Consider the following 12,426-nt stretch of genomic DNA (forward strand, 5'->3'; position numbering starts at 1 on the left):
GCTCTGGTTCGAGAATTCTTAAATTTATTCCTTTTTATTGAAATTACAACTGTAATTTGTATTTTCAATAATAAAAGTATTAAAATCTCTGACTAAACATTTAAAGTTTTTTCTCTCGCTCTCATTTAGCTAAATTTTCTCTTAATCAGTGTGTTGTCTCTATTCGGTTGCTTTCTCTCTGCATTATGCCATTCACAGTTTATTTATTTTATTTTTCGTTTTTTTTTTCCTTAATCTTTTCATCGTCTTGGCGATTTAATTACTTTTTTTTTAAAGGAGTATTTTATTTAGGAAAAAATTGGTGGAGTTTTTTTTATGCATTTGAAAAAAGTTTGGTTAGGGCGGGCATATGCTTTTTTGGCAATATTTCTTTATACAATCATTTCTTTTTGTTTTTAATAAATGAATCTCCGTGAATGTTCTGGAAAAGACTTTAGTAGCCAATTTATGTTTATTTAATTACAAATTTTTTTTATATTTCTGAGAAAACTTCCATTAATTGGACGTATAGAGCATATGCTTTAATGCAAGAATTCGTTAGACCGCCATAATGCAGCAGACTAAAAGGGGTTTTGTATAATTTTTTTTCTTCATTTCATAAATCGTTTCGAATTAAATTTTTCGTGCTTTGAATATTTTTTTTTCAATAATTTATTTTCTCAAATGAAAATGACGAATTTCGAGGAATAATGCGTGTTTTGGAAAATCTTACTTAGTCGCAATATTCATTCTTCAATAATAAATTAATTATATGATAATTACTGTCTCTCTCGTCAAGTAAATGTGTTTGTATATAACTCTCTTTTAATTAATTACCACTAAAAAAAATGACGTGATTTTCTCCTTTTCGTGTGACATGGAATTGATTTCTTTTATTTTCTTTTTTGGACAATAATGTGTGTTTCAATCAATCTGTCTAAGAGTTAATTAATTTTCCATTTTTTTCTCCTAATCACCGTGTAACGTCTCTCTCTCTCTCTCGGGAAGAACATCCAACCCCGTGCAATTTTTGGTGCAAAATTTGCTCCATTTTTAATGAAATTTCATTTTGTTTGCATACAGTAAAATGTTTTGTTTTTTCTTGGACTTACCAACTAAGAAGAGTCTTCTTACGAGATACGATAATTTAGCATCTTTGTTGTAACTATATGTTGAAATTATTAACACGACTGAATGTTGAGGAGTTGAGTAATGTTATACATCTGTTGGGAAAAAGTCTTTGAGGAGTATGGTGCGCCTCTTCTCCGCAATATCCATCTGGTTCTCCAAATCACCCCTATCCGTTGTCTCGGCACGTTCCACCTTCCACGATAAGTTCTCAATTTCAGCCTCCAAATTTGCCTGAAAAAAGGAAGTTTTTCTTTCTTTTATTCTTTTGGCTCAATTTTTGTGATAAAAGAAGCAAAATGTTGAGGAGAAAATCGATCAATCTCGTCAATTTTTCTCCCTCTTCCTCTTCTATAAATTCTTCACTGACTCTGTGTAACTATTTTCAAATGACCCAGACACATCAATCAATCATTTATTGCTCCTCTGTGTATCATACTGAAGCTCATCTATATACGTTCCTCCTGTGACCTTTTATCATATTGCAAAAAGTAAACTTGATAAACTGAATGGTTGATGTTCTTATAAATGAAAATATTTCTTTAAAAAAAAAAAGATATCATTTCAATGAATATTTATATTTAGCCTTAGTTATATTTTCCATTTACAGCTACTAATAAAAGGATTTCCCAACATTTCCTGTCTACATAAAAGGATAAAGGTATCCTTTTCTTCTTCGAATGCATTGAAAAGATTTTCTTTCATAGCTTTTTCTTTATGTCGGTTTCTAATTAAAATTATTAAATTAAATCTAAAAGAATAAATCGAATAAAAACAGACGCTTATTCTTGTTTAGACTCAACCGTTTACACATTTTCAGATTTATTAAAATTAATACAGTTCCTGCACTTTATTTAATTCTAATCAAGAAAATATTAATCGAAAAAATCTTGATTTTCATTCAAGCGGTTTTTATTTAACCTAAATTTTTCGAATTATTCGTCAAGATTCGTTTATTCGTCAAGTTTCGCTGTTTTTATAAAAAAAAATGAACAATTCGTCAAGATTCGGATATTCGTCGAGATTAAAATTAGGTATACGTCAAGTTTCGGACTATTTTTTTAATATTCGAACTATTCGACAAGATTCGGATATTCGTTGAGATTGAAATTATTCGTCAAGTTTCGGACTATTTTCTTATAATGCAAACTATTCGTCAAGGTTCGGATTATTTGTTAAGACGACTCGAACTATTCGTCAAGGTTCGGACTATTTGTCAAAATTCTGATTTTTCTTGAAAAATATTCGAAGCCTTTGTCAAGATTCGGATTATTTGTCAAGAAGATTAGAACTATTATTATTATAATGATTTTCCGGGTTTTTCTTCGGTGAAATGGGGGTTTCTCACCTAGAAAAAACTCATGTTTTCCAGAGCTTTCGGTGTTTTCAAGTGTTGGGAAATTTTCCCTATCTCTTGGCGCGTCATAATTTGGGAGAACAATAAGGCATCTATAAACTGGACGAAGCTCCACTACGTCAACAATTTTCATTACAAAGAAGAAAACTTTGACCACTGAAGAAGGCTCCGAATGGAGCTGAAAGCTCTAGAAAACGTGAATTTTTCTGGGTGAGAAACCCCCATTTAACCGACGAAAAACCCAGAAAATCATTATTGTCGCCACACGTCGGAAAATCGCTTTTTTTAATAATTCAGATGATTCGCTAAAATATTCCAAATATTCGCCAGATAAACATCCCTTGATTTACTCTAATAACCAATTTGGTGATAAATATTTCTTCAAGAGTAAAATATTTTTAGGTAGATTTAGAATTTCTTTCAAAATAATTCAAAGTTTTTCGATAAATTTTCGTGAAAAAAAATTTTTAACTTAAATTTTGGATCTAAAATTGATTTAAAAAAAAACTTTCTCAATGAAAAACTTTGAATAGTCACGAACAAAAAAAAATATTAGAGGTATTATTTGTTGGAATAAATAAAAACCAATTAACACGTCCGCTTCGAGATTAACAAAGTGAAAAGAAATAATACTGACGTGAATGCAGTTTTTTTTCCCACACACACGCGCGCGCATTTATTAGGAAATTCCCAAAACAAAGAAAGCAAAAAAAAATCAACTAACCTGCTGATATTCAAAGAGATCCTTTCGTGAACCAGCCTCCATGTAGTAGGCATAGGGGTAGGTGTACTGCAGTGTATATCGACATTTAGCTAGTAAGGCGGCAGCATTGAAGAGATATTGCCAGTCAATCCAGGTGCCCAAGCCCTTCATGACCTTCTCATTTATCCGATCTCTGAGCCGATCGAGTGTCTGCTGCTCCAGCTGGAGGGACTTGGAGTGATTCTCCCAGCGCTCATAGTAGTGCAGGTACTTTTTGAGTGCCTCCCGCGCCTGCGCGTGCACCGACTCATGGGCAATATTGGGGTTCTCCTTGTACCGCGAGCACTCGTAGTATTCGGACCCGTGTGACTTCCAATCGCCCAGGCACATCCAGCAGAAGTCGTGCTTGCAGTGGAAGCACTGCATGTGATTACACCCCCCATTCTTCTCAATGCAAATATGGCATTTGGGGCAGTCTTTTGTGTGGGCGCTAATGTAGTTTGCCGTCTCACTGTCGTCCGCACACTTTGTCAGCCACTTCTTTATCACCTGGCAATCCGTCGGCGCGTGGTACTCCATGCCGCACTTGAAGCAGAACGTCGACTTGCACATGCGGCAGAAAGCCTTCTTCGGACTCAGATCCTGACTGCGAATTATTATCTTCAAAGAGAAATTTCAAAAAAAAAATAATTTGTGAGAAACGCCAGGAAAATTATTTTAATGAGGAAAACTTTTTTTTTTGATAAAAATCAACGGAAAATATGCATAACAATTAAATTATCACCTTGTGGATTTTTTTCTCTCTCTTTAGCATTAATAAAATATTCAATAAACAAATCATTTGCATAAACTGAATATGAGAGAAATTTCTCGCCTATAAATTGAGTTCTAGTGGTACACCGTGTGCCAGAGAAAGTGTTGCTAAAGTAAAAAGTTTTTTATTTTATTTTCCATAAATTGTTTAATTAATTTTTAACACTTCCAGGACCAATAGTTTTAGTCTTACTTCAATTTTCTAGTAAAAAGAAAATATTTTTCTAATTTTTCTTTCGACAAACTTCAAGAAATTGAAGAAATAGACGTAGAATTTACCACCGATAAGTTACTAAATTAATTTTATTTTGTGACAATTTAAAGAATTTGAATTGGCAGCGATTGCCAGTTTTGTCCTCTAAAGGTTAAAGTGACGAAAAAATCCCCAAAAACTCACATAAATTGATTAATTTTTGTATTTTTCATCATGTTTAAGTTAGCTGTTTTGTCTCATATTTAGAACGTAATTTAACCCTTTCACGTCCACATCAAACACAGAAACATGCTGTTCTATTTTTTAGAACAATATTTATTCACTTTAGAAGCTTTCAGAAGACTTTTTTCAGTCAGAACGTCTTCTAAGGCCTAATTTAAGTAAATTCAATTCATTTTTTTTTAACTCGGACAAACATTTAAATTAGGGAAAATAGAATGTTTCATGTTTGGGTCAACGTGTGACCCAAAGAATGTGAAAGGGTTAGTTCTGAAAGGATTTCGCTTAGTTCAGATTATTCTGGGCGATATAATATAAATCATTTTTGAGTTTAAACAAGAAACTAAATGTTTTTAAGTGCAATTTCGATTAATTTTTTCAAAGGTTTGGTATTTAATTGAGCAACATTTGAGTGAAAATTGAGCCTCAAAACAGAGACGATTGAATGATAAAATTGAAGGAGAAGTAAATAAATCAAAAAAAAATTAATAAACTCATATTTTTAGCAAGTAAATAATTCTTTCATATTTTTGTAGGCCCTGAGGAAAGACCTTATGTAGTCCGAAACGTCGTCTTTTAATATAATTTTGTAAACCGAGCTTGAGACCAAAAATCCGACTTTTAAGAAACCCATTCATATTTTTATTACATAAAAAAGCTTTTTCTTTACGATTAATTAAAAATAATTCAGTTAAAACAATTCATTTTCAAAAAATGATTTTTTAACACTTTTCCGGGACACGGTGTATTAAGTTTCTCTTGATATTTGCAAATTTGAAGCTTTTTTTTGCAACTTTGAATGATTTTGAGCATTTTGGAGCGGATTTGCATGGCAAATGAGCTGAATGTCCATCAAAAGCACGCCCAAATAAGCAAAATGACCAAATGTCTGCTCCCCGGAAAATTCAGACTTTTGATTCACATTAGAGAAGAATGAAAAAAATTGGGGAATTTACCTGACAATTGGGTCCTGGACAGAATCGCAGTTCAGGATGTGACTTGACGTAGTCGTAGAACGCAAATTGCAGATACTTTTCTCGCATATGGGAGGACCGGAGGAGCTTCAGCACCATATCCTCGGGTACGCGATTGTTGCACTTGGGCTCCATGCAGCCGATAGCTGTGGATATTCCTTGGTTTATTTGCGTCTCAAAGTGCGTGGCCCAGCAGTCGCGGCAGAAGGAGTCGCTGCAGGACAAGCTGAAGAAGCGCTCAACACTGTGGTACATCACGCATACGGTGCACATGCGGGATGACCGGTAGGGGCCCACCATGGTGTTGACTGGATTAATCCGCGTGCTCACCTACCCCAGGCAATACAGAAGCAAAAAAGCTCAGTGGAGGGAAAGCTCACAGAGTGAATGTGAATTCGGGATAAGACTTTTAAACTCACCAGGAGGTTAACTGGATTATCACGATACTTGCTGACGATGCCATCCACGCACCATTCATTCTCATGCAGGAGGATCTTGGCCAAGGAGGGTGAGAGCTTCAGCAGCTCAGCCAGCTTCTCCACGGCATCGTTGAGGAGCTTCTTCACCTCATCCACGGTACAGCATTCATATTCGAAGAATTCTGGGTCGTACTTGTGCGGATCAAATGGCTCCACATCTCCATCCTCGATGCCTGAAAGGCAACATTCACAAAATTATCTCAAATACCCATCCGGAAGCCCCCCATACACCTCCCACACATCCTGCAGCCGTTGCTGGTACACCAGGAGCCCTACACAACATACCTGTGTTGTAGTAATCATCGTCCTCGTTGTCGGAGTATGAGTCCATTTCATTCTCATCGGAATCGCCTGACATTTTTCCCAACTTATGCCGACTTTCCGGGCACCAGAGCAGGCAAATCTCTCCACAGAGACTCTCGGGGAACTCCCTGAGAATGCGCACGGACAGGGCGGGGACGCACAGGATATTTTTTTACCCAGAAAAATTACTAAATAAAAATAAAAATTCACAATCCTCGCTATATTTTTCTTACACGGGGCAATTCACTGATTTGTGATTCCGTCTGATTCAGCAGGAATCAACGATGAATCTGAATCTTTCACAAATTCATTTGAATTTTTTTCCGTTTTTATCGTTATTTTTACGAGCTTCATGTTTTTTTTTAAATCACGTTCTCGGAATAGAATAATTAAGAAAATTCCTTTTTTTTAATGAAAAATAAAAATAGTTTTAAGAAGAATCAGTTTGTTAATTAATTTATAGAAAACATATTAAATAAAAAGACAGAAAACAAAGAAACAATAAGACGCTGACGACATATTTCTTTCAAAGAGCTTTCTAACCAAAAATTAAAGACTTTACGATCTCACCAACTTTATTTTTCCTAGAGAATTCTTCGTTAAACAGTGATATTTATTCTAAAAACTACGAAAAATCAATGGATTCATAGAATTTGTCCAAAAATTCAACCAAAAGGTTCAACAACATGAAAAATTTGTTACTACATCAAATTGTGCTACAACTTTTTTTTTCTTTTGAATTATTTTTAGTAAAATGTAGAAAAAACGCAATTCCGCGCATCTACAAATTGATTTTAGCGCTCAATGTATTACTCTTGGCCACAATGACCTGCTTCAGCTTGCGGGCGCGTTCTTTCTCCACCGAAATCCGGATGTATTGAATGAAAGCGCTCTGCTCGTGCGGATGATGTCCCGGATGGGTCTTCCCAGCTTCAGTGCCAACATTGTCGGGAATATGGGTGATTTCGTGTTCAGGAAATATCTTCATCACAGTATCGAGGGGTTTGGTGTTGGCAATGTACTCCAGGATCTCTTTGAGGAGTTTGTGGTAGAAGAGGAGTAGCCCACCATTGGATTCTGTGGCATCTCCAGCTTTGGATGTTTGCACTTGGAGGCAATTAATGAGGAAGGCCCAATCTTCGTTGCGGCTGAAGCGATCCTTGCCGAATTCCAGAACACACTGCGGGCAGACGTTCACCAGGAATTCGGTACACTCAGGGACGGGCAGGAGGCACGAAACAATGCTCTCAATTCCAATGAGATTTGGGTTGGAACAAATGAACTGGGATACTTCATTAACAATATCTTCTGGGAGTTCTGCACTGGCCAGGAGAGCCTGAAAATAATTTATTTTTTACCTAAAATAATTTAAATTTCAAATATTTAATGGAAACTTACCTGCAATTTAACGCACGCTAGATTTATCTCCTCCTCCGGGATTTTTTCCTGACTATCTGCCTTCTTGGGCTTTATGAGATAATCGAGGAAATTCGCCTGGAGCGGTGGCATGAGATTCAAATAATTCCATCTTCTGTCCATGAAGAGCAAAGGCTCCTCAACAGCTGGTCCACATTTCTCCTTCAAGATCTCCGGTGGTTTCTTCAGGAATTCAAAGAGAGCATCAATCTCCTTCTCAGGAATATCAAAATCACTCAGCGAACACTCTTTGGACTCTGCTTCCTTTTTCTGCCCACTGTGGCTACTGAGGAAACCCAAATGTGATCTCACGAGAATTTTCAGAGCCTTCCCAGTGGCTGTAGTGCCAAAGATTGAGAGTGCTGTATCCACATCGGATGCCAGGGATGAGGACATCTTTCGAGAACTCTCCTGGTTTGCACCACTGCGTGTGGCATTGCTGGCTGTGGATGTGGTGACAATGAAGGAAGCCGAATCCGTTGATTCCGATTGATCTGCACAGAGTTTCTTCTGCTCAACATAGTCAATCAAGTACATCTCCAGCGTCATCATCAGGATGTTCTTTCCAATCTCACTGCCAGCATAGCCAATGCGGAGGGATGTGAAATCAATGAGCATCTTCAGGAGCACCTCAAAGGGCAGCACTTGTAGATTCACAAGGAGATACTTCAGCACTGACGCCGTGAGACGTTGAATGGACTCCAGCTGAGACATCAGAAGACAATGTTCGGTGAATTCTGAGAAAATAACGATTGAATGGCCATTCTTGTGATTCATCGAAGTCTCAAAGAGAATGGTCCAGTTCTTGCTGAGGATATTCAGTAAACTTCCACTGTCGATGGTTTCAATGATATTCCTAGCCAGGCTTGCTCTCTTCTTGCGCACCAACTGCAGAGCCACGCAGAGCTTCTCCTCGTTTGTCTTCTCAGGACGTCCTTCGAGGAATTTCAAAATAAAATCCCCCATGCGATTGAGGAAGATGCTGGATTGCAGTGCAATCGCTGTGATGTCTTCCGGTGAATATTTGAGGAGTAAATCGAAGAGAATCTTCATGAAGCCACCATCTCTATCCAGACGCATCTCATTGCCATTATTATTGTCCACAAGGGGTGATTTTACCAGGCTTCCGGTGAGGAAATTTAATTCCTCCGAACCTGGCTGAAGGCGCAAGAATAATTGCTTCAGGGTATAAATTATCCCACCCATTGACTAAAAAAAGGAAAAATTTTAATTTTTAGAAGTGCTGATTAAAATCCTGACATAAGGACTCACATAAACTCCCAGTTGCTCAAATTGGATGCATCTGTTGAAGATGTCGGCAACGGAGAGCTTTCCCATAAGGTAGTAAGGGAGGGCCATGTAGTATTCCTCCTCATTGGCAGACCTAAACAAAGAGGAAAGTAAATTAGAAATCTTTTCTGGATGCACTTCCGGATAATAAAACTTACAACACAAAAAAATCCGCCAAAGTTCTGCAGGATTCGAGGAATAAATTCTCAACTTCCTTGTCTCCATGATCGGAAAATTTTGTCAATGAAACATGATTCTTGGTCTTATCGCTGGAGACAATTCTGGCTAATTCATTAGCTGTACGAATCATCACGTGAACCTCTCCCATCAGATGCAGGAAAACTTTGGGATTCTCAGCTCGATGTTTCAGAGCGTATCCCTCGATATTCCGGTAGAGACACTCAGGTCGTGGTTCATGGAGGAATTTCAGCTTCCACGGAGCATTCCGTGCAATAGCTTCCCTGGAGAGGATCACAATATTTCCCGCAGAGGAGAGAATCTTCTCAGCCCCAGCTACGGAATGGAGTCCCAAAAGGCAAATGGGATCATTGAAATTTGGTCCGATTACATCCAATGTGGTTGAGTAGTTGAGGAAATATTCGCACGGACTGTAGAAGATCTTCTGACCAATCCGTAGGGTGTATGTTTCAATTCCCGTCTCAGTCAGGGCATGCATCACTGAATCCTTGAGCACGAGATCAACAATTGGGGCTGTGAAGGAGTACGAAGCGAGGATATCTGTATTTTGGCGCCATTCATCTGAAAGTTTAAAAAAATTCATGAAGCCTTTTATGAGCATTTATAAACTTTTAAAAAAAGCTCCAAAAAATGTAAAAACTGTTAAAGAGCTTTTGTAGCTACTAAAAGGCTCTTACCATTGTTGTAGAACTGATACAAGTAGCCATCCTGCTGAGTCGCCACCACGAGAGCAACACTGACGAAATTCCTGGAATATCGTGATCCGAAGATGTTCTCGCTACCTTTGTCAGGACACATCTCGCGCCTCATGTAGAGCGGATTGACCGACATACTCCTGAATGAATCATAGACAGGCTTCTGGGATACTGGACATGGTAGCCGGAGTTGCAGGAGGGGTTTGATGGTGTACTTGGAGAGAGTTTCAGAGTCCTGAAGCGATCGCAAGATGATCAGCATGTCGTGGACAATCTCTGGACGGATATCCCCGCCATTTGTTCCACTATCTCCATCACAATCACTCCCCACGTCCACCCGGAACTTCTGCCTGTTGATCGTGCTATGCTTGCAGATCGTGCGAAAATCCAGTGTTTCCTTCGTGTTGATCCTCAGCGATCCACTAGCATCGGAGCTGAAGCTCTCATCAGAAATATCCACACTAATGCTTGGCTCGTAGACTTCGGTGATCTTGAAGAGATTGAACGTGAAGTCACTCATGCAGCCAATCACACCCTCAGTGAGGGAAATCTTCTGCGGTGAGAAGCTCAACTCCACGAAGAAGGGCACCTCCACGAAATCAATGTAGTTGTAGCGCCCCGTATCCGTTTGGCAGGATTTAAAGTGATAGAAGAGGACTTTGTTGCCGGCCACAATAGCAATGTTGCCCGTCACCTGTGCCAACACACACGCCGCCGTAATTAATTAGCACCTTTGCAAATGGGCAGCGAGCACACATGCCGCGCGAAAAAGAGATTAATTACCTGACAACATGCCACGCATCGCGGTTGAGCCTTCAGGGGCAGCTCTATCATTTCAACATCCTCGGAATTTATGTACTTATCAGAGGGAGTCACTTTACCGGCAATTCTCGCTCTCAGAATTGCCATTGTCTGTGATTTGTTCAATGGAACTCCATCCCAGTTGCAGTAGATCCGAACAATGCGCCATTTTATGTTGCGATTGTCCCTCTTACTCTCAATGGTCATTAAGTAGTTTCCTGGAAGACGGCGGAAAAAACATTTTTAAATATCAATAAATTCATGGAGAAGCTGTTAAAAAAAATTCAGGATTTTCTATAGAATTTTAGAGATTTTATTAAAAAAAAAAACACAGGAAGGCGTAATTGAACTGAAGAAAAATTGATTTAAAAGAAAGTCGATTATTAAATAATTTTGCCCCAAGATTCTCTAAAATGTAATTTCCTACCATTTCTGCAGTAATGAATTTCCTCAATTTCATCCACAGCTGGAAATGCAAAAAATCCCTTTGAAGAAGCATCTCCGGATATGCTACGAATCTCAATATCAAGTCCCGATGTGGCCAAAGCAATCCGATCCGGTGGTACGAGGCAGGATGCATTGATGTCATCCGCAATGGTCAGTTCACCCTCTTCAGCGAACTTATACACCGACAGGACGCGCACCATTGCGATGGTCTCTGTGAGAGCTGTGAAAGAAAAGTAAATTCAATTAGCAAGAGGATATTGTGCCACATATAGAGGAGTGGTTTTGAGGGGCGCTCCTGTATACACAAAAATTCCAATTGTTCCCCCGTGTGTGTACAGAAGTTGGGAAATTCTATATCTATTCTTTTCGTCAATTTTTCCACCCCCATTTGCCGCATATTTACACAGAGTTGGGTGACGTAATAAATTGCGGAAATAAATCAATCAATTATCCTCGGACAAATTACTCTACACAATTTTAAAGTAGCAAAGAAAATTGATTCAGTTTTGCAGTGACCTTACCAGTGCGAAGGTGGATGGAAAATGCATTTTCTCTACACTCCTTACCTCGGATCAATTTGATGAAAAATTCATGAAAATTTGCACACAAACAATTTTGCCACAAACTATGCGGAAAAGCACGACAATTCCATGCTAAACAATTCCCATGGAAGGACAATGCAGGACTCCACCACGGAAGAAACAATCAGTGCGGTTGATTAAATAAATTTTCTTCAAAGTTGGAAAAATCAACAACAAAAATTCACACAAGTCCTGCAATTTTCTCGGCACAGCACAAAGTGACGAGCGTTTGTGTTTTCTCCTCCCCAAAATATTGAGTAGTTTTCCCCGATGTTAATGCTCCTGATGGCGCATGTGCAAGGATGTGGCCCCAACCATTCACATTTTGGTGCATATTTAATCACAAGGCTCGGCAGAAAATGCCTCCAGAGGGATTTTCTATTTTTTTTTTTCATTTCAAGATCAAGATAAAATGTTTTCTGCACGATGGCAAATCAATTTAATATAGATGGTCACTCCTATCCGCTCTTGGAAGGAGCCCCCTTAACTGTGGAGTGAGTGATGAAGACATAAACAGGCAGGAGGGAGGATTAAAATAGCATTTGCGTGTACGGAATAATTTGAGTGATAATCTGCGAGGAGCCACACAAACATATAAATCTTATTGGAGTTGATGGGATTAGGAAGGAGAGAGATTTTTTGGGATTCCACGACGTCACCGGTAAAATTCAATATGAGTTAGTGCGGGAAAATTGGGGTCAACTATTCTACTAAAAGCAGTAGAAGTATTTATGGACACAAAAGTTAATTAATGTTAAAGGACGCATGACTTTTTTTTAAAGGATTTCCAACTACGTCATGCTAATTTTTAGGATCTATCTTTCCGGTA

General features: G+C 38.4%; 3 protein-coding genes across 3 annotated transcripts in view; 1 reads left to right on the forward strand and 2 right to left on the reverse strand.

Annotated features, from left to right (window-relative positions):
- The window catches only part of LOC129793173 (uncharacterized), a 1,136,769-nt gene that overhangs the window by 313,442 nt on the left and 810,901 nt on the right, over nt 1–12,426 (forward strand). The window lies entirely within an intron of this gene.
- Nucleotides 3–6,456, reverse strand: LOC129793196 (potential E3 ubiquitin-protein ligase ariadne-2). Its single transcript, XM_055833010.1, has 5 exons — nt 6,152–6,456; nt 5,807–6,039; nt 5,370–5,717; nt 3,189–3,827; nt 3–1,341 (listed from the first exon to the last, which is right to left on the reverse strand). The coding sequence occupies exons 1-5, from the start codon at nt 6,222–6,224 to the stop codon at nt 1,195–1,197; spliced, it is 1,440 nt and encodes a 479-aa protein (XP_055688985.1). The 5' UTR covers nt 6,225–6,456; the 3' UTR covers nt 3–1,194.
- LOC129793154 (uncharacterized) lies at nt 6,727–11,844 on the reverse strand. The gene is made up of 8 exons (XM_055832873.1): nt 11,583–11,844; nt 10,997–11,236; nt 10,552–10,787; nt 9,751–10,462; nt 9,034–9,634; nt 8,858–8,969; nt 7,568–8,794; nt 6,727–7,505 (listed from the first exon to the last, which is right to left on the reverse strand). The coding sequence occupies exons 2-8, from the start codon at nt 11,214–11,216 to the stop codon at nt 6,951–6,953; spliced, it is 3,663 nt and encodes a 1,220-aa protein (XP_055688848.1). The 5' UTR covers nt 11,217–11,236; nt 11,583–11,844; the 3' UTR covers nt 6,727–6,950.

The sequence above is a fragment of the Lutzomyia longipalpis genome, chromosome 3, assembly GCF_024334085.1.
Source record: "Lutzomyia longipalpis isolate SR_M1_2022 chromosome 3, ASM2433408v1".
Lineage (NCBI taxonomy): Eukaryota > Metazoa > Arthropoda > Insecta > Diptera > Psychodidae > Lutzomyia > Lutzomyia longipalpis.

What these genes read in the sequence shown, in the direction of transcription:
- LOC129793196 (XM_055833010.1), bottom strand. Translation starts at nt 6,224, where the DNA reads ATGTCAGGCGATTCCGATGAGAATGAAATGGACTCATACTCCGACAAC. An exon ending in ATAATCCAGTTAACCTCCTG is followed by an intron (nt 5,718 to 5,806) that starts GTGAGTTTAAAA and finishes TGCCTGGGGTAG; the next exon opens with GTGAGCACGCGGATTAATCC. An exon ending in GTCCAGGACCCAATTGTCAG is followed by an intron (nt 3,828 to 5,369) that starts GTAAATTCCCCA and finishes TTCTCTTTGAAG; the next exon opens with ATAATAATTCGCAGTCAGGA.
- LOC129793154 (XM_055832873.1), bottom strand. Translation starts at nt 11,216, where the DNA reads ATGGTGCGCGTCCTGTCGGTGTATAAGTTCGCTGAAGAGGGTGAACTG. An exon ending in GTATCAGTTCTACAACAATG is followed by an intron (nt 9,635 to 9,750) that starts GTAAGAGCCTTT and finishes TTAAACTTTCAG; the next exon opens with ATGAATGGCGCCAAAATACA. An exon ending in TAGCGTGCGTTAAATTGCAG is followed by an intron (nt 7,506 to 7,567) that starts GTAAGTTTCCAT and finishes AATTATTTTCAG; the next exon opens with GCTCTCCTGGCCAGTGCAGA.